Below are 19,216 nucleotides of genomic sequence, written 5' to 3'. Positions count from 1 at the left end.
GCCTGTTTGCACCGAGATAAACTAATTAATCAACCAGCCAATCTAATGGTAACAGACGTGTTATTTGAGCAGTACCAGACAGAGCATGCGTTCGGCCAAACCCTTATCTCTTCTGCTGTGTTTCTCTTCTCTGCTTTCGCTCTGACTTATTAATTGTTCTCGGTATTAGAGTATGACTGCTCCTGGCGACTTGACAGCAGACTCGACTAATGGTTCAGGCGAGTACGAGGAATTCGACATTCTCTCCTGGTTCGACAAGGCACTAGATGCGTCCGCGGGCACGATCGTCGTCTTCTATCGAGGATTCTGGTGACCCTTCTGCAAGGTGAAGTCAACTGAGATGAGGGGGAGTCGAATGACCCTATCAGTATCATGATGGAATGTTTTCTTTTTCTAATAGCGCTATCTCCGCGACTTGAATGCCCTCCTCGAGGACATGAAGGCGGCGGATGTGGCGATTTATGGCCTCACGTCGCAGACGCCCATAGAAGCGGAGAAAGCGGAGAAGGCTTGGGGCTTGAATTACACGGTGTACGGCGATCCAGAAAATAAATTGCGGCATTTTGTGAAAGAGAAAGGATGGGGTGAGTTGGAAATGGTGAACAGAAAAGGATATTCTCATAAAATGGCTCAGCCAGGTTACCTAAAAAAGATCACCATCTACAGAAAAAAATACAGTAGTAACATTGTATTCCTAGGCGTGATTGCCCTCAGCAGAGAAAGGAAAGTGCTATATTCTTGGGCTGTTCGTGCAGACGTGGTACAGATACTATAATTAGGAGAGAGAAGAGGGATGCAGAAATTCCTATACGAGCCTTTTTTTAGTCGAATCTTCAAGGAGCAACGGGCAGACCGAATCCAAAGGAAGTGTGGGATATCATCCAGGCGAGGCTGAGCGGAAGTACGGAAGAGATGAAAGAGCCGTCAAAGTATGGCGTTGCCGAGAAGTAGTTAAAAACTTCAACAGTGAAACCGTCGCACATCGTGGCTAATGACGAGGCATGGGTCAAATCTCTCTGCGATGCTATGTCTTTGATAAATACGCGAGATGGTTTTACACTACACTACACAAAGCATAGAATACAGACACGAGTATACAAGGCAGTGTGTTCTATCTACTCTTCACGAGTGCTCGCGTCTTGGGACTGCATGAAATCGCCAAAGTCACCTATAACGAATTCGTGTACGTTGACAGAGAAAGAAAAGTGCACATATGACTGCTGACGTTTGAGTTCTTCGTAGAAGGTCAAAGACTCGTCGAGAAGCGGATCGCCAGTCCGCTTCATCGTCTTCATCGTCTCGCTGTCGAACAGAGTAGGAGAAGAACTGGCGACCGACTCCGATGTCTTAGACTGTCTCCGTTTTCCGGACGAGGACGGGAAACGAGGCCGCTGTCGCCGGCTTTTCTTTCTCAGCACGTCATCAGGCGAGGAAGAGGAGGAACTTAGATGAAGAAACTCTATAGAAGTATTACAATAAGTATCTCCTCCAGCTAACTAAGTAGACCTCTTGCATATGCAATTACTAAGAGATTCTCTACCTTCGCTGCCTTCAACGCACTCCCTAACCACAGCGTCGACTTCGCATGGAACCGTAAATGCCTCCAAGTTTTCCTCGCGACTTTTCGTCGCCATCTCTTCGGCGGCCAAATATGCCTGCTGGTATTGATGCATGAGACTCTTGGGATGCGATTTGATGACGTCCATTGACGGAGATCGACCGGCGCCGTACGATTCGATGTCATTGACGTCGATCCAAGCGTGCTCTCGCGACGATCCGAGAAACCGAACGTGATAGTGAACGGTATCGCAGTCGTCATTTCGCGTCACCACTTTGAAAGTTCCCTTGGCATCCGGGCATATCAGAGCAGGCCAACTAAAAAATTAAAGTGAATTATTAAAAATTATTTATTTATTTATTTATTTATTTATTTATTTATTCATTTATTTATTTATTTATTTATTTATTTACAATAATCCTTTTTTCGTCCATTTTACGTAGACCAGTTCTCCGGCGGGAAACGGGCTGAATATGAGAAATTCTCCCGGCTGCGTAACGATTTTCTCCTCGGGAACGTCGCATCGGTTGAATTTCGGATCGTCGTTCATCGTGCAATCCCATTCGGTGTCGTCTTGGAGCGCGGCGAAGTTCTCGCGATTCAATCGACGCCATTTGAGGCAATTCGAATGGTGGCATTGCACGTAGAAGCGCGACTCGTCGATGGAAGTCAAATCTTGGCGAAAACAGTCTTGGGTCAGCGTTATTTGACTGCAGGACAACGCTTGCGAACTGTCTTCCATATTTCAGCGAGTCGATCGGCTTTATGACTGGATTCTTTCATGCTTGTGCACATCCTATCCGGGAACCTAGAGCCCTAGACCACGTCGCTTCGTTTCCTCTTCGTCGAGAAACAATGGCCGATAGAGTAGCCGAAGACGCCAAATTCCTAACGGCGACGCTAACAAAAAAGCGCGAGAAGAGAGACGACCCGAAAGACGAGGTGAAACTCCTCGACGAAGAGTCGAAAGGCGCGATGCGCGTTCGCGAACGTCCGACGGCGCCCGTGAACGCCGCCGACGACACGTCAGCGGAAAACCCCGTCGCGTGGATGGAGGTCGGCGATCGGCACACGCTCGTTCGTCCGCACGCACTCGAAGCGCCGGAAATCGTCGCCCTATCGGCCGTCCTTCAGGACTGGATCAACGTCGCGCTCGCCGATCGTCGAATCATCGTTCGCAGCATCGTCGACGATTTGTTCGACGGGCAAGTGCTCTCGGAGCTCCTCGACGAACTCGCCGGCGTGAAGATCGAGAATCAGCCGCACGTCGGATTGTCGACGCAAATGCAGCGGCTCAAGCTCAAAGCGGTTTGTGAGGGGTCTTTAGGCGGGGGAAGCCGAAGGGAAATGTTTCGTGGCTTTTATTGATGGGTACCTGTGTGAACACTTAGGTTAAGCTACGTTCTCTATTTTATGTATAGATGGTTCATATCATTCTACTGACTCTAGTCTAAGGTCCATTGGTAAACATAGAACTTCATTAGGATATGTATAAGATAATAGTAGTATCACTATGACGCTGTCTCTCTAATGTTTCTCTGTTTCAGGTTCTTGCTGAAGTGGCACGCATTCTGCGCGTTGGAAATCCCAAGTGGACGGTGACTTCGATTCACAACAAAGATCCCGTTGCTATTTATCATCTCCTCATCGCACTGGCACGCCACTTTCACTGCCCGATCCCGCTTCCGCATCACGTCAAGCTGCGCGTGATCGAAGTGCGAAAGGAAAAGGCGGGAAAGATCGTTCATCGCGACTTTCTCGAAGAGTTGACCGGCGAGGAAGTGATTCCCGACGAAGACGGCGAATGGCCGTCGACCGAGCCGGACGTCTTCGACACGCTCTTCGAAGCGGCGCCGGAAAAACTTCGAGTCGTTCAGACGTCGTTGAAGAATTTCTGCAATCGTCATTTGGGTCACTTTGGCTTAAAAGTCGACGATTTGGCGGAGGATTTTCACGACGGCGTCTCGCTGATACTAATTGTGAGCATATTGGGAGGATTTTTTGTGCCCCTGTGTGAGTATAGTCTCGCGCCCGTTAACTATGAAGCAAAGTTATCCAACGTGAAATTCGGTTTTCGGCTGATGCGCGAAGAGGGCGTTGCCAAGACGAAGGCACGCTCTGATCAGGTCGTCAATAAGGATCTGAAGGCGACGCTTCGAGTGCTCTACAGCCTTTTCCAGAAGTATAAGACTCTTTAGGTACAAAGACTCTTTTGAGAAGCGTTTTAGTAGTATATAGACTTTTGAATGTGAGTGTACGTGAAACTTTGACTTTTGTATAGCAAAGATCAATTGTTAGCCTCATAACCCCGACACCTTGTAGATTAGGTACCACGAGTCTAAAGAATCAGCTCTACACGTAGTGCAGTTTAATGCAGATAGAAATTTTTCTACTGCATTTTTTTGCTCGGCGCACGTGGCGAGAAAAAATGCATTGCCTCGCAGGATAAATGAAAAACGGGACACTGATCCAAAAATGGCGGTGTGAAACGGTGTACGGCTTCTTCCGACAAGAACACAAGCAGAAACCAATCAAGTGCACCGCATATCGCCGTCAAAACCCGTCTTCGCCTATCTAAATTCTCGAGCGCGCGGGGGAGCTCGAAAAGAACGTGATCTCACCCGACCATGCTATCAGCAAATCGCGAACCAACGCCCAGACGCCGACTGGCACGCCGAGAGAGCGCAACCCATGCAATTTCTCGCCGTTCTCGCTGTCGTCGCCGCGATCGCGGCACCGGCGCACGCTCGTCTCTATCGCTACGGCGCCTTTCTCGTCGATCCGGCTTCCGGCGACGGCGGCTACGCGACGATTTATCACAATCCGACCGATAATCGAGTCGTCGTCGCCGTCACGCTCAAAACGGCCGCCGCTGTCGCGTGGGCCGACTTCGGTTCGACGGCGCCCGGGGCAACGCAGTGGAATGTCACTTTTAGCGGAAACGGGGTAAGTAACGGTTTGTATGTATTCTGGCTTCCGTTCACCACGTGATTTCGTCGTCGTCTCGTAGGCTTTGCAGTCTCTCAGCGACGTCCAATTGAGCATCAAAAGCGTCACCGGCTGGCGCGTTCGCGTCGGCCTGCCCGGCGTTCTTCTACAGGGAATTATTGGCGAGCAAAACGTCTTGCCCTATGTTTCTGGTATGGGGTAACGCCCCTTCCATTGCTTGCACGTGAGCTGTGCATTCCAGGGCTTTTCAGTGCGGCTTTGGTTTCGTCGACTCGCGCGGGAGTTATGTATGCTACGTGCTACGTTACGACGTCGGGGGATAAGCCAAGAATGAATTATGGAATTGACGGGCGTGGCATTGATGCATCCTGGACTTACACGTTGTCGTTGGCGACGCATTCGACTCGGTCGCAGCTGGTCGGAAATTCCATTGGCGTAATTTATACCCGAAGCGGAAATTTGACGGTGAGTTGAAAATGAAATACGCAGAAAGTCTTAAATTAAGAAATGGATCCTTAGACCTATTCTAATGATCGAGACATCACCCTTCTGACGTATGCAGCGATCTATGAAGGAAAGGCTCGATTTACGGCCACCGTATCGAGCGTCAGAGCTACATTTTCAAGTTTCCTTGATGGACAAGGTGAGAATTGAGAAGAGACACTTTCAGGGTTCTGCCAACCAGTGGGTCGGCATCCCCTGACCCTCACTCGCCTATCGCCGCCCCATACTACTAAAACGTAATGTACTGTATAGAAGGCCGCTTCATTCAGTAAACGATTTTAGAGACAAGCATAAAAAATTATAATCTCGTGAAAGAAAAAACGCCCTCTCCAGGTATTTTTGATTTTTTTTAAAGTTCTCTACGCGAGAAGACGCGTTTTTTGAGCTCGTGGCGGTCAAACGACGAGTCTCTAAGCTTTTATCCCCAAAGGGGGACCCTTTGCCCAATCCACGCCTATGGAAGTCCTTTACGCAAGCCTTCAAAGATCATAGGCAAAGGAACTGGCCTTTACATTTTACCGCCAGACTTAACAAGTAAAAACTCAGTTTCCCAGTACTTTTAATTACTGCAGCAGAGTCGGCCCATAGCTTGCATTAGTTACTGCGAAGGCTTAAAAAATAAAGAATGAAGCCATTTCTATTGATTGTTAAACTAAAGCTAGGTAACCACGACTTTATAAATTTTTCGTGGGGTATTACTTCCAACATAATACACGTGTATATTATAAAAAATCTCGGCAGAACCCTGCACTTCATACAGTAGCTGTATCTATGAACTGTTGCGCTATCTTGTTGTAGATTTTATGGCCGTCTACACGCCATCCCAAGCTCCAAGTAAAGGCATGAATGGATTTGTTGCTGTCGGTCGATACTACTTCTCTGGGCTGAACAGTGTCTGGTTCAATGTCATGTCAAATTGTAAGAGAGCTATTGCTTTAGGTGCACTTTAGATGATTTCTCTTCAGGCAATCCGAACTTCACCTCGGTCAATTTTGGCGATGGAGCGGGCAAATCTGTTGGAAATGTCCAGGTAATTCACGTCAATCGATGCCAAAAATTGTATTGGGGTAAACTCGTTTGCTCTTCTCCAGATTAGTCCGTCCGTTTGTCAAGCCACACGAACGGCAGTCATCTCACCTGATGTCAAACTTCTCACCTCTGGAAAGGTTTGAAACTTTTTATTTGAAGTTGTGCAGCCGATTTTACTTCTATGGTTACCTAGGCGACATCGTCGCTCAGTGCCGCATCCACGGTTCTCGCTCAGACGACCCTGCCTGCAATGAAATACAGCTTTTCTGACAGTAATCTCAATTCGGCAATATTTAATTTCTCTTTTATGTTTTTCTTTCTCCAGACTCTGGCGTTCGAGTTGCTTTTATAACCGGCTCATCACCCGGCGTTTCCGCCGTCGCTTTCGCGAAGCTTACTTCAGCTCGTACCATTGACTACAGGATTCAGCTGCAAGGTGAGCGCAAAGCAATAACGTCCTCACATAGTTACGAATACACCGTCGTCAAGGAATCGATCCTACAAGCGAATTCGATACCGTTTACATTGAAGTCCAGAGCAATCCTCTCTTTTCGACAAAGACGGTCAGTTGGAAGAGGGAGGAGCTCCAGGGAATCACGAACTCATTTTCTTCTTATAGTTGACTGGTTCATATGCGAATTTGCCGCCGGGCTTTGATTTTCTGTTCGTGGGCTCAAACAGCGTATGAAATGGAAGAATACTAAGTTTCTCAGTCGGTTTCATTTCATTCTGCAGGTCCTGATCAACGTCACAACGAAGAGCAATCCGCAAGGAATGTCCGGATTCTTGCAGGCGCCTTGTAGGACACCTGCACGGACTTAATTAATTAATTAATTAATTAAAAATCGAAAAATGTTTATAGTCTCATCGATGATGCCGACCGCTCCCCCCAGCGCCGCTCCGACGTCAGCAGTGCGACTCCCGCCGATGACCGTCGCTCCGACTCTACCACCTGGCAGAACGTGTACGTACATTGAATTTTTGTTAATTAAAAATAATCAAGTTTGATCATAGGTTTCAGTGCCGTTCTAAGTGGCTCGTCGTTGTCCACTCCTCTTCAGAACGGGGTCTCTGGATACATCAAAGCCGAAGTGAAGGAAATCGCTCGCAGCAGTTTGGCGAAGGAGAGCAATTTTTACTTCGTCGGCAGAATCGCCGGCCTCCAGCCACAGTAAGCCAAAGAATAGATCCCCGGCTTTTTTCTTTCTCTATCTCTTTTCTATAGAGTTACGGAACTTGAGGTCAGTCTCTATTCCGGTGGTAGTCTCGTGTCGGCGAGCTTTATGACCAACGTTCCGCTTCGCAATGGAGCGTTCAGCGGCGTCTTTCGGGACTTGCTCTCCGTCGATATCGCCTCTCTGGACGCTGGAAATCTCGCGTTTCACGTCAAAACGCTTCGCGGCGACGACGTCGTGGAGGGACCCATTCGACGATGTTCTCAGCAGCCCTACGACGGAATGCTGAGCTCCGTTTTGAGCGGCGTTCAGGCGAAGAAGACGACCGGTGCTGCGTGTTTCGTTTCCGCTACGTCGAATCTTGCTAGTCGACAGATTAAATTTGTCGCTGAATGCGCCGGCTTGACGAGTACGGAACTACGAATAGGCGGCTATGTTTCTATTTCTTTTGTTAGCTTCAACTCAAGTCAATCTTGTTCAGCCGACCGATTCCGGGGATTCGTTTGTCTTTTCTAGCAACCCTTGGAGTCCGGTAGGCCAACAAATAAATTTTAGTGTAATTAAAGGGATTATCTAATGTACTTGGCAGGTGTCGCCGCTGTCCTTCACGTGGCAAATTCCTGCAGCGCAATTTCCGTCCATGTCCCAGCTTCTTGCCCAGAGCAAAATCGACGTCGTGATCGCCGACACGAGAGGAACGCTGATGGTCACACCCCTGTGTAAGTCACTCCGTCGTCACCGAAAAAAAAACACCGAAGACAGTTTCCCCGTTCTCGCAGCGTTTACCGCGATTCCCGGCGGAAGAACCGAAGTTCCCATCGTGAACGACACGACAGGCGCCGGCATAACATTCGCCGTTCTATCCGGAAACAATCTCGTCTACGAAATCTATGTGACCGGCCTAAAAGCGAGCGTCATCAAGAGCCACATCCACGGCCCGGCAAGCGATCCCGTCAAGGGAACGGGCCCCCTGATTCACGACAACTCGGCGCGCTATTTCGCCGGCGCCGGCCAGGGCACGTGGGAAGGACTGACGTTGCAGCAGATCGAGGATCTCTACAACGGATACGACTATATCAATATTCATACGGATAAGCACACGGCGGGCGCGTTGCGCGGGCACTTGCGCGCCGATTCCGTGTCCGACGCCACTCAAGATGGAAGTCCCGTGTTGATGGCCGCGTCGATGAGTTCCGGGTTCTGGCAGACGTCGGGGCCGTACGGCGCCGCGGGATTGGCTCGCGTTTCTCTTTTGGATCAGACGACGCTCGAGTATCACGTACAGTTGTCAAGCGTCAAAGAGCTCGATTCGAACGTGCAGTCGATTAGCATCTACGGATTGCAGTGGGACGGGAGTCTCGTTAAAGTGACGGATCTCGACGCGACGAATCTTGCGACGGAAGAGGTAGGATTTTGTCTACGATGTCGATTTGATTGCGCGTGACGTTTGTTTTCTAGTCGCGCGGTCGCGTCGATTTGAGTCCTGATACGATTTCGCTTCTTGCGTCTAATCGATTGTACGTGCGTGCCACGACGACGAGAATAGTTCTGCAGGGTCAAATTTTCTACAGAAAGAGATGTGCGTGTCTTGTATACTCATAGCCTAAGCTTTTATTTGAATTTTGCTTTGCTTAGCGTTTGGATTCCTGGGAGCGAATGCTGCCGGAAACAGCGGAATGTTTGGCTTGGCCGAGCTCGATCAGCAAGGCAACGTTCACGTTACGGCGGCACTCGAGTCGAACGTTCCCGTTTCAACGGTTGGAATAGCGGACGGCAACGGAGCCGTAAAAGTGGACATGTCCTATGCTCTTCGAAGCGACAGTTCTGTAAGTCCTTATCGTGATATCTAATTGGTCTAGCTTCGTTTTTTTTCTCTCTAAAGTTTGACGGATTTTGGGAGGGCATTCCACTTGCTGATCTATTTGATCTTTCCGCGGGAAAATTGAACTTTTTCTTTTCGGGACCGCGCATCACTCCCGCCACAACGGCGCCTCTGAGTCCCTCCACTCCGAACAATCATCCAAGTAAATTTCCCTTGCCTTTTTTTCTTGATAAAACAAGTCCTTATTTCGTAGCTCACTTCTATTCCATCTTGACGGACAAAAGCGGCGGCATCGCCACGACTCTTCTCTACATAACCGACAACAATCAGCTCGTCTCGCGCTTTTGGCTAATCGGTATGCAATCGACAGCAACCGTCGAACTTCAGTACTACGGCACGATCAGAATCCCATCGCGACAAATCGTCGTGATACCGAACCCGCCTACGGGCAACTCCACCGGCGCTCCGCCAACGATCACGACAGAAACGATTACATATACAACGAAAACAGGATGGCACACAGTAGGTGACGTCGTCGTTCAACTGGGCAGCGGCGGCTTTCGGAGTACCATGGTAACCATTCCGAATCCGACGATGGACGCGCTCCAGGCGTTCGTCAGCGCCAATGCTCGCGTCGTCTTCAAAGACTCTCAAAATCAAACGGTTGCCATGGATACGACTTCCGTATCCCACAATCGCCAGTTTTCGCTTCTCTCCGGCGCGAACGCGAAACCGACGCCGCTCGCCGGCGGCGCCATCGGTCAAATTTTCATGCAGTTCGATAGCGACGGAAAACTTCGATTTCACGCGCAGGCGGCGAATGTGCTCGGCGACGTCGTCGCCGTCGCTCTAGTCAATTCGTCCGGATACGAAATTTATCGCACCGAAACGGTGGTCGAAGGCGAGGAGGCGTTCGGCGTGTGGACCGGTCTTTCCGTCGCCGACTTCAAAGCGATCGTCTCCGGAAAACTCGTCGTGAACGTCGTCACCGACGATTACCCGAACGGTGAAGTGACCGGCGTCGTGTCGTGGGTGCCGTTTCTCGAGTTCGCGCGTCTGCGACAATTCCGCGGCGTGCTCAGCGGAGGGCAAGTCGATGTCGGCACGACAATGGTGGGCGAAGCGACTGCATTTCTCGACGCCGACGACATCGTGTTGATATCGGTTTATTTCGACGCCGTTTCGAGTCCGATTAAGTCGATCGAGCTCGTGTACGAGAACGAGACGACGGGAGCGGTCGTTCGAGCGCTTGGCGACGCTTTCGTGGCTGCGTACGCCGAGCGATCAACGACGATTCGCTGGCGAGTTCCCAATGCCGCTGTACTCGACTACCTGCTCTCAAGCAAAGTGTCGATTCTAGTCGGAACCGAAGCGAATCCTACAGGAGAAATAATGGGAGCACTGGCAGTCACAAGTTCACGTAAGTTTGTATTATTTAAATAGGATATTATTTAAGGGTTTTGTTTTAGGGAGCTTTGGCGTTGTGACGGCGAATGATGTTGCCGGTCCCGCTGCGGGTGGAATCGCTATAATTACGATTGATACGGATTCTCGCGGCTCGTTGCACGTGGTGGTTCGATTCAACAACAAGAAAGGCGAACCGGTTTCTGCGAAGCTCGTCACGCCGTCCGGACAGACTGTGGTCGATTTAAGAAGCAACATTTACACGAGCAACTTGGTATAGTAATATTTTATGAAGTAGAATGACGAGGTATTCTCTTGCTTAGATATACGGACAATATTCGTTGGATTCGAACGTCCTTTATTACCTTACTCGCGGTCTGCTTTCTCTTCAAGTTTCCGTTGACACGAGTGATCCCAAATACGTCGGAAAAACTCACATGAGCGGCACGCTGATGCGAAGACACGGTTCAATCACGAACACCACATTACCAAGTAATAAGCAATTTTTTATTTATATACAAATGTACCCTGCTTCATTTTCTCCTCGCTTTTTTTCAGTCGAATTTGAGGCGTCGCTGGGACCGTCCGATCCGACGAAAGCGTCCGGCGTCGGCGGCTATTTTCGCGCGAATCTGAACGAGCAGAACGTCTTCTCGTGGACGGTCAACACCGTCGGCGCGTACAGCCTTCTCTCCGTCGACATCTTCGCCGATTCCCAGCGACTCCAATCCATATCGTCGGCGACGATGATCAACGTTCTCGCGCAGACGGCGAGCGGGAAAGTGAGCCTTTCGGCGGCGCAAATTCAGGGACTCCGAGACGGCAATTTCGTTGTCGTCGTCAAGACGAGAACTAGCATCGATTACAATCTCGAAGGGAAGGTATTGTTCAGAAAGAAAGGTAAATCTAGCGTGATTTTAGTGCGGCTCGATCCCTTCCCAACGAATTTCTCTCCAGATTACGGCGGCGTTTTTTCTCCGTCGGGTCCCACAGGAATGGGCGGCTACGCTCGCCTAGTTCTCGACAGATCCGGCTGGGTTCACTACGAAATCGTCCTCTCCGGCCTGACCGCTTCCCTATCCTACATCGCCTATGAATACAATGACCGAAACGTCTCCTTCCTCCAAGACGGCTTCACGTCGAGTCGCGCTCGCGGCGTGCTCACCGATCTCACCATGGACGAACTCCGTGGCATTGCAGACGGCAACGGGGGCATTCTCACCGTCGGCGTGTCGGATTCGACCGTATCAAACCCCGCTCTCGTTCTCTACATCGTCGAATTTCTCGAACGCGACTCGTACCTCTGGTTCGGCGTCGGCCCGGTCACCGGTCAGCAGGTCGCGCTCGCCGATGGCTCCCTCGCCGCGACTCCATCGCGCGACGTCGGGCTCTCGTTCGTTTACGTCGACAATCGCGGCGACGTCGATTTTATCATCTTTTGGACGGAAATCGAAACGCCGATCAGCATCGGATTATACGGACCGGCGTCGGCCGGCTACGCGGGGCCGATGCTTCGGGAAGTTACTGAAGCGGAAAGTAGGGAGCGTTCGGGCAAGTGGATCAATCCCGGCGAGGACGCGCTTTCGGCTCTCGCTCGCGGTCAAATCTATGCACTGGTCAAGAGCGAGGCTTCGCCAAACGGCGAAGTTCGCGGGCAGATTGTGCCGCAGACGCACGAATTTTCCGCAATTTTTAGCAGCAGTCAGGAATTGTCGCCCGTTTCGCCGACGGGTTCGGCCGGCTTTGGAAAATTCTTTCTCGACCAGTTCGGCTATTTGCACTATCGCATCGTCGTCGAAGGAATCGCGCAGAACGACGTTCCAGCTCACGTTCACGGCCAAGCGGAGTTCTACGAGAATGCCATGCCCGTCTTTCATCTCGATCTGCAGTTAGTCGACAATCAGGTGAGCGCGCGTAGATTAAAATGAAATCCAAATCATATACTGTACATTTTATTAGTGGATTGACGAGGGCAGGTGGGGTCCCCTCGGATGGAGCGAAATTCGCGGCCTCATCGACGGCACGTACTACGTCAACGTGCACACGGACGTGAACAAGCCCGGAGAGATTCGCGGTCACATTCGACCGAATCTTCTAGAAAACTACTACACACCTGGTTGGATACAAAAAAGAGGGGTTACTAGTTAGTTAGTTCACGCACGCATTTTTAGATCAGTTTGAAGCGTTGCTGAGTGGCAAAGCGGCCGGCGCTGTCGCCGCTGGTGCAGGCTACGCGCAGTTCTGGCTCGACGATCGCAACAACTTTTTCTACTCCGTACGCGTTTATCTTTTTATACGTCACTTGTAAGTTAGTAGTTGCTCCATTTGGCTTCAGATCGAAATTGTGGGAACTGACGTTGGACGCGTGGCGATTCGCGGTCCCGCCGACGTCGGAAAAACCTCGCAGAACGAACTCTTTGATCTAACCGACTCGTTCAACGGTCTCCTCGTAAGATTCCTTGTCTTTTGTTTATATGCTTGACGACTGATGTGTATCTCCTCAAAGGCTTCGGGCTCTGTCAATTTCAACGTGAACAACAAGTTCTACCTGACTCAAAGAAAACTCTACATACTAGTGTCGGACTCGAACGGGAATCCTATTCTTCGAGGCCAAATCTATTTCCTGAAACAGAGTAAGCTCTCACATCATCAGTCATACAGTACTACAATACATATGTTCTTTTGTTTTAGAATTTACTGCTGTTCTCAACCAAGCTTCGGTGGGTCGATCTACACCGCAGCGTAATCCTGTATCAGCAGCCGGATTGGCTTCCATTTCTGTTGCCAAAGATGGACGCTTCCAGTACGCTGCTTTCTTTCCAAAGTGAGTCCCCCTCGTCACGATCGTTGATGTGCATTATTTTTCTCACTTATTTTATAGCATTGTCAAATATTCCGCGACGGTTTTGAAACAGCCGCAATGGGTTGACGACACGTGGGCGTCCAATGCGGATCCGAGCAAGGTTCGTTATTCTTACTTGTCGCAATTATTGGCTCCGCTTGGACGAATTTTTGCGTTTCTGCAGAGCATTGGAGCCTCGCAGTTGGTCAGCGACGTTCAGATGAATAATCTCGCCTACGGGCGAACGACGTTGGAAGTGCAGACGCTTGATCCGCCAAACACGCCCGTGATAAAGGGAGCGTTCTTGCAAGACGTTACGTCTGTTGGAATAGAAGCGCTTCTCTACGATCAGCCATTTTTGGAAGGTAGGAAAGATATAATAGCAATTTGCTTGCTAAAAAACTGAGTTTGTCATTCTAGGCGTTCTGACAATTCTTCTTAGTCCTGGAGGTATCAAACCTCCATCCGACTTTTACCTCTCAACTGGCGGATTTCTTGAACTGATCTATGACAAGGTAAAGCGTCTCATAGCTTCCTTACCTTTGTCCTTGGTAATCGTCTTATGAAACAGACGAATAGCGTATTGATGTACACAATCTCAGTGGATGGTGTTGCGGGAAAAGTGAGCAAGGCGCACTTCTACAGCCCGTCTTTGGGAGTGACGGTACTCAACCTTCTGCCAGTCATTGGCGCGCAAAGTTTCAACGGACACGTAATGGTGAGACAATCGAGTTTATATAGGGAAGAAATAGCGACGGCATTTGTGTTGATCTCAAGGTGTCGTCGTCTGTTGCGCTGTCATTACCCGACGAGAATTCGTTCTCAAACAATATGATATGTTTTCAGATGGGTAAGTCCGAAAATGGTAGGCTTGAATTTAAAAAAAAGAGAGTACACTTTTTCATAGAATCAGCAACACAAACGGGTCAATTGTCGAAGATTGGGGAGTGCATTACAAACACATTTGTTGTTCCTTACTGCTCCGATTCTGGTCGCCAAGTGGATATGAACGAGAACGCGGTAAGCCTAGACTGCCTCAAAAAGATTAGTGTCGGACTCAAAATCTCTTTTTCTGTTAGCCGAATTCGGTGGTTACTCGAATCGTTGACAGTTTCCTCTTCCCGGCTCCTTCTCGTCTCAGTTACAGACTCTACTCCGGTGACACGACGATGTGGGGAAATATGACGGTCACTGTATTCCAAGACGTCAAAAGCGGCGACGGGCGACTGTTCACCGCCTCCGCGCTCGACTACGAACGCCAGCATCAGCACAGCTTGCTCATCGGCATGTTTGACGGCGTGACGAACTACTGCAACCTATCGCTCATCGTCAACGTCGTCGATCTCAACGACAACGATCCCTATTTCATTCCCGGGGGCCCCACTCTCAACGTAACCGTCTACGAAGCGAACGACATTCGTACACCCATCTACGACGTCATAGTCAACGATGCTGACAGTCCAACAAACGGGAATCCCACCGTTACGATAACGGGACAAATGGACGCAGACGGCAACGACGTCAATGTTTTCTACGTTCGAATGGCTTCCGAAGACAGTCCAGGCATGAATTCAACAGCTCACATCATGACTACGAGTCCGCTCAATTACGACGCCTGCGACGGCGGATCGCCGATGTATACGCTTTATCTTGAAGCGACGGACGGCAGCGCGACGCCGAGGACCGTCGCTCAGACGCTCGTTATTAGCGTCGTCGACGTGAACGATCAGCCGCCCGTTTTTCGGACGTCCGAGCCGGCGTACGGCAACACGATCGTCGACGAGACGCATCCGCTCGGCGAACAAATTCAGAATTATACGGTGACCGATTGCGACGTCGGCATGAACGCCAAATCGACGTATTCCGTAATCGCCGGCGATCCTAAAAACGAGTTCGACGTTCTTGCTACGGACACTGGGTTTTATTTGATGCTGCGACAGCGAATCGATGCGGAGCTTGTTACCTATTATCTGCTGACTGTCCAAGTAAGGGCTTCAAGGATGCGATAAGTCAGTATTTTGAATTTTCTTTTTTATAGGGGTGCAATGATGTGAAACCTCGCGTTGCGCCGCCTGCCGTTGCGCCGGCGCGTTTTTGTAGCTCGGCGCAAATCAACGTGACCGTACTCGACATACCGTTTAAAATCGAAATCGGAATCCCGCCGGAGTTCGTTCAGTGCAAGCAGGAATTCAACGCTTGGTATTCGCCGAGCAACTCACTTTCGCTCACGTAAGCTAAGAGAACGACAAGACTGCAATAGAAACAAGTGCTTCGATGTAGTGCACGTTCCAATGAGGAAGACGGTGTATCCACCGTACCGCAGTTTCAATGCCGTCTTATTAAAAGATCTGATCAGGACTGCGTCAAAGGATCTCCCCTTCCCCAACCAGGCGTAAAAGAACACTTCTAATTAAGGGTGTATATGTTATTTTATTGGTCTCGTTTTAAAGGCGACTTGCTCGGTAACGTGCGGAAGAGGATTGATCGCGGCCTATCGTCCCATACTGAAACCTGCAGTAGGCAGCGGAAAGGCATGTGATGCAGATCCACCTGGCCTTATGACTGACTGCCAACAGCCACTGTGTCCCACGTCAGCAGTACGTTATTCAGCAATAGTTACGATTTGGGGGATTTAATTTCGTTTTTGTTTTAGCCTACAACTGCTTCTCCTACAACTGCTGCTCCTACAGTGCGTAAAGAAAACCAGGCACTGTACGTGTTTAATAATTTTTTTGTAGAATTCTTCTAGTCCTCCATCGGGCCGTCGTCGTCGCGCTCTTCCACCAGGCGCCTATTTCAAGACTGCCAGCCCTTACGATCAGCCTCCGCCGCTTGATCTGAGCAACTTGGTGTCCTCTCCCTTCCAGAATTGCGGCCCAGCTAATCAGCTTTCCACCACCTTCAAGAGTAAGTCGTAGACGTAGTGGGAATTCTGAAACATGCATCTTTATCTTCTATTGCAGTGGCGAATTTAACTGAAGGCGAATGGGAATTCCAAGTGAGGGGTCGAGTGCGTAACACTGCTCAAGGAGTGACGGCGACCTACAACAACAGCATAGCATGGATAGTGGGTAAGAGAGAAAGTAAAGTTTCAAGAATTCCGTGAGTATTGGTTTTGAATTTAGATACGATTGCTCCTCAAACGACAATTGACTCGGCGACGGTGGGAAAGAATTTCAATTCGGCTCGTCAGCGTTGGGTGACGAAAAATCGCAATCCCGTTTTTTCGTACAATTCCAATGAAGACAACACTGTCTTCAAGTGTCGCATGACGTCATGCTCATACGACAACTGTACGTTGAAAATTTGCTTTGAGTAGGTAAAAAGGGAATGTTTTCATAGACGATCAAAATGGCGGCTGTTTTGGCGGCTGGATGATGTCTATGTACTCGTGGATCGATTGCAACACCGTTTCGTCGACAGATCCCAGTTTGAACGTGATTCAAACGACAGAAGTGTACGGATCGCCGTTGCCGTGGGACGGCTGGTATCGTCTGGAAATTGCCGCTATTGATTGCGCCGGAAACAGAGATTCCTCCCCGGCAACGCACGTGTTTGAATTGGGTAAAGAAGAGAAGTCGTTTTATATAAATCGAATCATTTTTTTAGATACTGAGGCCCCAATTGTTGGAATACAAGCAGTCCCCACCCGAATCATTACCGACACATCGACGAGCATGGACTTACTCAAAAACGACTTCTACGTACGTAAAACACGTGTAGCTCCCCCTCTCTCCTCACCCACTCCTTTCTTTTAGGCAACGTTGCGCTGTCTGGTGAATCAGACGACGACGGATTGTTCGTCTGGCACTCTGTCTCTGTCCGGTCTCGCTCCCGGCACTCACCTAGTCACCGTCTTCGCGACGGACGAAGCCGACAATAGGGCGTCCGAGGCGACGTACTCGTTTCACGTCGAAGCGGCTGTGCCGCAGATCGCCGTCGCCGATCCGTTGCGATACACGTTTACGAACAAGTCGGCGTCGACGGTTTATCTCGAAGCGGAGACCGTTTTTCTCGATTTGCCGTGTCGCAACGCGCGACGGGGGATGCAGTCGCTCATTCGCAATTGCTGCATGATCGCCTTCGGCGGCAAAGAAATCTCGAAGGATTGCTACGATGCGTGCATCGTTACGAACACGACTCAAAGCGCGGATCCGGTCCAAGCAGGCAGAATCCCTCGCTCCGACACGTGCAACGCTATGATGCGAAATTACACGATGTGCTTGAAAGATTCCGTTAACAAAGGTTAGGGTACCCTATACTGGTGGAAGTCGTGCTCAAAACGGCCCTTTTTTTCTTTCTTTAGTTGGTACTCCTGCGCCGATTTCGCGCAGCCTGTACCGTGATACGTGCGAGCGAGGATTGTTTGATATGGGAAGATCTATTCGCCTCATAGACGTGTACACGTTTGAAGTACAAAAATAGTTCGGTTTCGTATAACTATTTATCTAATTGTCCTTTCAGGTTTACGCTTTGGGTCAAAGTGGAACCGATCGAAGATATTTCCGAAAGAATTACGTCTACGGTGAGCCAAATGCAAAAATAGCACTAAATATCAATTAATTTATTGTCGCTTGCGCTGTAGATCCTCGGATTATTCCGGAAGAGACGCTGATCAACTCTCCTGCCATTATTACTCCGCCCTGCGACCCGCCCATTCGACTTCTCTACATTATTCTCGTGTCAGCCGCGTGGGGCCTCGTCCTGATAACGCTGATCATCTTTATCATCGTTTGCGCGCGCCAAAGAAGTGGACCCCCGTAAGACGGAAACTAGAGAGGCATTTGCAAACATAGGGAAGTCTTAAACGTTCTTTCTAGTAGCCAAGGATCGTCGAGTCGACGCAGACGAGGCGCCCATGCAATGAGACCCCTCAGCGCCGCCGGCAGTCGCGCCGAAGAAGCTTTGGATATTTCTCAATTCGAAGCGAGTACGGTTGGTCCGGAGGGCGATGACACGGCCGTCAAAATGACCGAGCTCGACGCCAGCGCCGTTGGTCCGGAGGATCCCTACGAGGATTTGAAGCCGAACGTCACTGAAAGCGACACGGCTCCTATTGTGGACGAGGACACGTACGACACTGCGGATGCTGCACGCGATGTCTAGTTGACTGGTCTGTTTTGCAGCAACTTTTTTTATGTTCTTTTTGCTTTGGTTTTTTTGGTGTGTGTACACGTGTAGGTGTTTTGTGTCCTCGTGGCCGGCTTCTCTCCTGCAGGCGAGTTTTCTCTGCAACAACATCGATCGTTTCCAATCGACGGATCAGTTCGACAGAGTTACAACTATTCCTAATTTTCCTAAAGGGCTTTATCAAAAAGCCTGTGAATTTCTCGAATTTTTCAAAGTAGAATTCATCGACGGCAAACTCATCATCATCGATATGCCCGTGGGGCCGTGGAGGCGGAAATCGTCCGCCAGATAGCCAACTGGCTGCCCATCCTCGAACATGCGCTGTTACACCGACACAAATTTTTTTTCTTCCACTGAGACCTGACGTCGCCGTTTCTGTTCCTGGATCAGGATTGGCCCGTATTTGCATTGAAATAGCGTCTTCCGAAACGAAAAGTCACGCAAAAGCGAAATGTGAGAAGTATCTTCAGAATGGAACAACGTACGCTGCGGTGGTGAACATTCAACGCGACAGGAAGGCTCCATCAACGTTGAACGCTTTGGAGTGGCTGACCGTGTCTCAAGTGAGTCCAGGCATTTTTCATTGGGAGGAAAGGAGCTTTCTTCAGAGCGAGAATGGCGACAAGGAGTTAATTCCAATGCCGCCTGATGGCAGCGTTCCTATTAACGTTGAACGAGCTGTTCTAGACGGCATAAAAGATTTGTGACTTCTATTTGTTTATTTTGTTAGTGCCGTAGTCGAGTGATAGAGATGAATGCAGACAATATACATCTAACTAGTCCAAAATTCACAGGTAAGCGCC

The 19,216-nt window shown here is 49.7% G+C and overlaps 4 protein-coding genes across 7 annotated transcripts; 3 read left to right on the top strand and 1 right to left on the bottom strand.

Annotated features, from left to right (window-relative positions):
* Positions 1-64: 64 nt before the first annotated feature.
* On the top strand, positions 65-1,546 carry LOC136194352 (uncharacterized). Of its 3 annotated transcripts, XR_010671620.1 has the most exons (5): positions 65-325; positions 401-638; positions 699-760; positions 826-1,183; positions 1,243-1,546. XR_010671620.1 is itself a non-coding variant. In XM_065983441.1 (4 exons), the coding sequence occupies exons 2-4, from the start codon at positions 437-439 to the stop codon at positions 949-951; spliced, it is 336 nt and encodes a 111-aa protein (XP_065839513.1). In that variant the 5' UTR covers positions 65-325; positions 401-436; the 3' UTR covers positions 952-1,546. The 3 variants fall into 3 exon arrangements, 2 of the variants coding, with proteins under 2 accessions (XP_065839513.1, XP_065839512.1); XM_065983441.1 differs by having other exon boundaries at positions 401-584; positions 826-1,546; XM_065983440.1 differs by having other exon boundaries at positions 826-1,546.
* On the bottom strand, positions 1,050-2,847 carry LOC136194350 (zinc finger CW-type PWWP domain protein 2-like). 2 transcript variants are annotated; one of them, XM_065983437.1, is made up of 4 exons: positions 1,972-2,838; positions 1,541-1,875; positions 1,226-1,459; positions 1,050-1,168 (listed from the first exon to the last, which is right to left on the bottom strand). In XM_065983437.1, exons 1-4 carry the CDS (start codon positions 2,298-2,300, stop codon positions 1,116-1,118), a joined length of 951 nt encoding a protein of 316 aa, XP_065839509.1. In that variant the 5' UTR covers positions 2,301-2,838; the 3' UTR covers positions 1,050-1,115. The 2 variants fall into 2 exon arrangements, with proteins under 2 accessions (XP_065839509.1, XP_065839508.1); XM_065983436.1 differs by having other exon boundaries at positions 1,050-1,459; positions 1,972-2,847.
* LOC136194349 (beta-parvin-like) lies at positions 2,353-3,864 on the top strand. The gene is made up of 2 exons (XM_065983435.1): positions 2,353-2,866; positions 3,106-3,864. Exons 1-2 carry the CDS (start codon positions 2,414-2,416, stop codon positions 3,754-3,756), a joined length of 1,104 nt encoding a protein of 367 aa, XP_065839507.1. The 5' UTR covers positions 2,353-2,413; the 3' UTR covers positions 3,757-3,864.
* A 196-nt stretch (positions 3,865-4,060) lies between these two features.
* LOC136195020 (uncharacterized) lies at positions 4,061-18,482 on the top strand. The gene is made up of 52 exons (XM_065984285.1): positions 4,061-4,504; positions 4,569-4,698; positions 4,749-4,972; positions 5,027-5,150; positions 5,810-5,929; positions 5,977-6,041; positions 6,103-6,177; positions 6,234-6,312; positions 6,366-6,476; positions 6,530-6,603; positions 6,660-6,722; positions 6,776-6,839; positions 6,903-7,004; positions 7,055-7,211; positions 7,266-7,624; positions 7,671-7,747; positions 7,805-7,934; positions 7,995-8,620; positions 8,674-8,794; positions 8,851-9,041; positions 9,098-9,239; positions 9,291-10,457; positions 10,507-10,715; positions 10,765-10,933; positions 11,000-11,341; positions 11,399-12,345; positions 12,401-12,557; positions 12,613-12,716; positions 12,777-12,890; positions 12,948-13,074; positions 13,133-13,265; positions 13,323-13,404; positions 13,468-13,648; positions 13,704-13,798; positions 13,855-14,001; positions 14,061-14,133; positions 14,191-14,303; positions 14,363-15,268; positions 15,322-15,512; positions 15,564-15,675; positions 15,734-15,880; positions 15,937-15,972; positions 16,022-16,190; positions 16,247-16,354; positions 16,409-16,576; positions 16,626-16,847; positions 16,893-16,987; positions 17,042-17,528; positions 17,590-17,696; positions 17,748-17,808; positions 17,869-18,043; positions 18,104-18,482. Exons 1-52 carry the CDS (start codon positions 4,250-4,252, stop codon positions 18,387-18,389), a joined length of 10,719 nt encoding a protein of 3,572 aa, XP_065840357.1. The 5' UTR covers positions 4,061-4,249; the 3' UTR covers positions 18,390-18,482.
* The last annotated feature ends 734 nt before the right edge of the window (positions 18,483-19,216 follow it).

This window comes from Oscarella lobularis, chromosome 13 (genome assembly GCF_947507565.1).
Source record: "Oscarella lobularis chromosome 13, ooOscLobu1.1, whole genome shotgun sequence".
In the NCBI taxonomy this organism is placed as follows: domain Eukaryota; kingdom Metazoa; phylum Porifera; class Homoscleromorpha; order Homosclerophorida; family Oscarellidae; genus Oscarella; species Oscarella lobularis.
The sequence above is the reverse complement of the archived record's forward strand: the minus strand, read 5'-3'. Positions and strand labels throughout refer to the sequence as shown.

Excerpts from the sequence above, each read along its gene's own strand:
- LOC136194352 (XM_065983440.1), top strand. The coding sequence starts at position 437 with ATGAAGGCGGCGGATGTGGCGATTTATGGCCTCACGTCGCAGACGCCC. Across the intron at positions 639-698 it reads TCATAAAATGGCTCAGCCAG|GCGTGATTGCCCTCAGCAGA; the intron begins GTTACCTAAAAA and ends TTGTATTCCTAG. Across the intron at positions 761-825 it reads GGGCTGTTCGTGCAGACGTG|TCGAATCTTCAAGGAGCAAC; the intron begins GTACAGATACTA and ends GCCTTTTTTTAG.
- LOC136194350 (XM_065983436.1), bottom strand. The coding sequence starts at position 2,300 with ATGGAAGACAGTTCGCAAGCGTTGTCCTGCAGTCAAATAACGCTGACC. Across the intron at positions 1,876-1,971 it reads TGGACGAAAAAAGGATTATT|TTGGCCTGCTCTGATATGCC; the intron begins GTAAATAAATAA and ends TTAATTTTTTAG. Across the intron at positions 1,460-1,540 it reads GTGCGTTGAAGGCAGCGAAG|AGTTTCTTCATCTAAGTTCC; the intron begins GTAGAGAATCTC and ends ATACTTCTATAG.
- LOC136194349 (XM_065983435.1), top strand. The coding sequence starts at position 2,414 with ATGGCCGATAGAGTAGCCGAAGACGCCAAATTCCTAACGGCGACGCTA. Across the intron at positions 2,867-3,105 it reads AGCGGCTCAAGCTCAAAGCG|GTTCTTGCTGAAGTGGCACG; the intron begins GTTTGTGAGGGG and ends TCTCTGTTTCAG.
- LOC136195020 (XM_065984285.1), top strand. The coding sequence starts at position 4,250 with ATGCAATTTCTCGCCGTTCTCGCTGTCGTCGCCGCGATCGCGGCACCG. Across the intron at positions 5,930-5,976 it reads GTTCAATGTCATGTCAAATT|GCAATCCGAACTTCACCTCG; the intron begins GTAAGAGAGCTA and ends ATTTCTCTTCAG. Across the intron at positions 16,191-16,246 it reads GCTTTCCACCACCTTCAAGA|TGGCGAATTTAACTGAAGGC; the intron begins GTAAGTCGTAGA and ends CTTCTATTGCAG.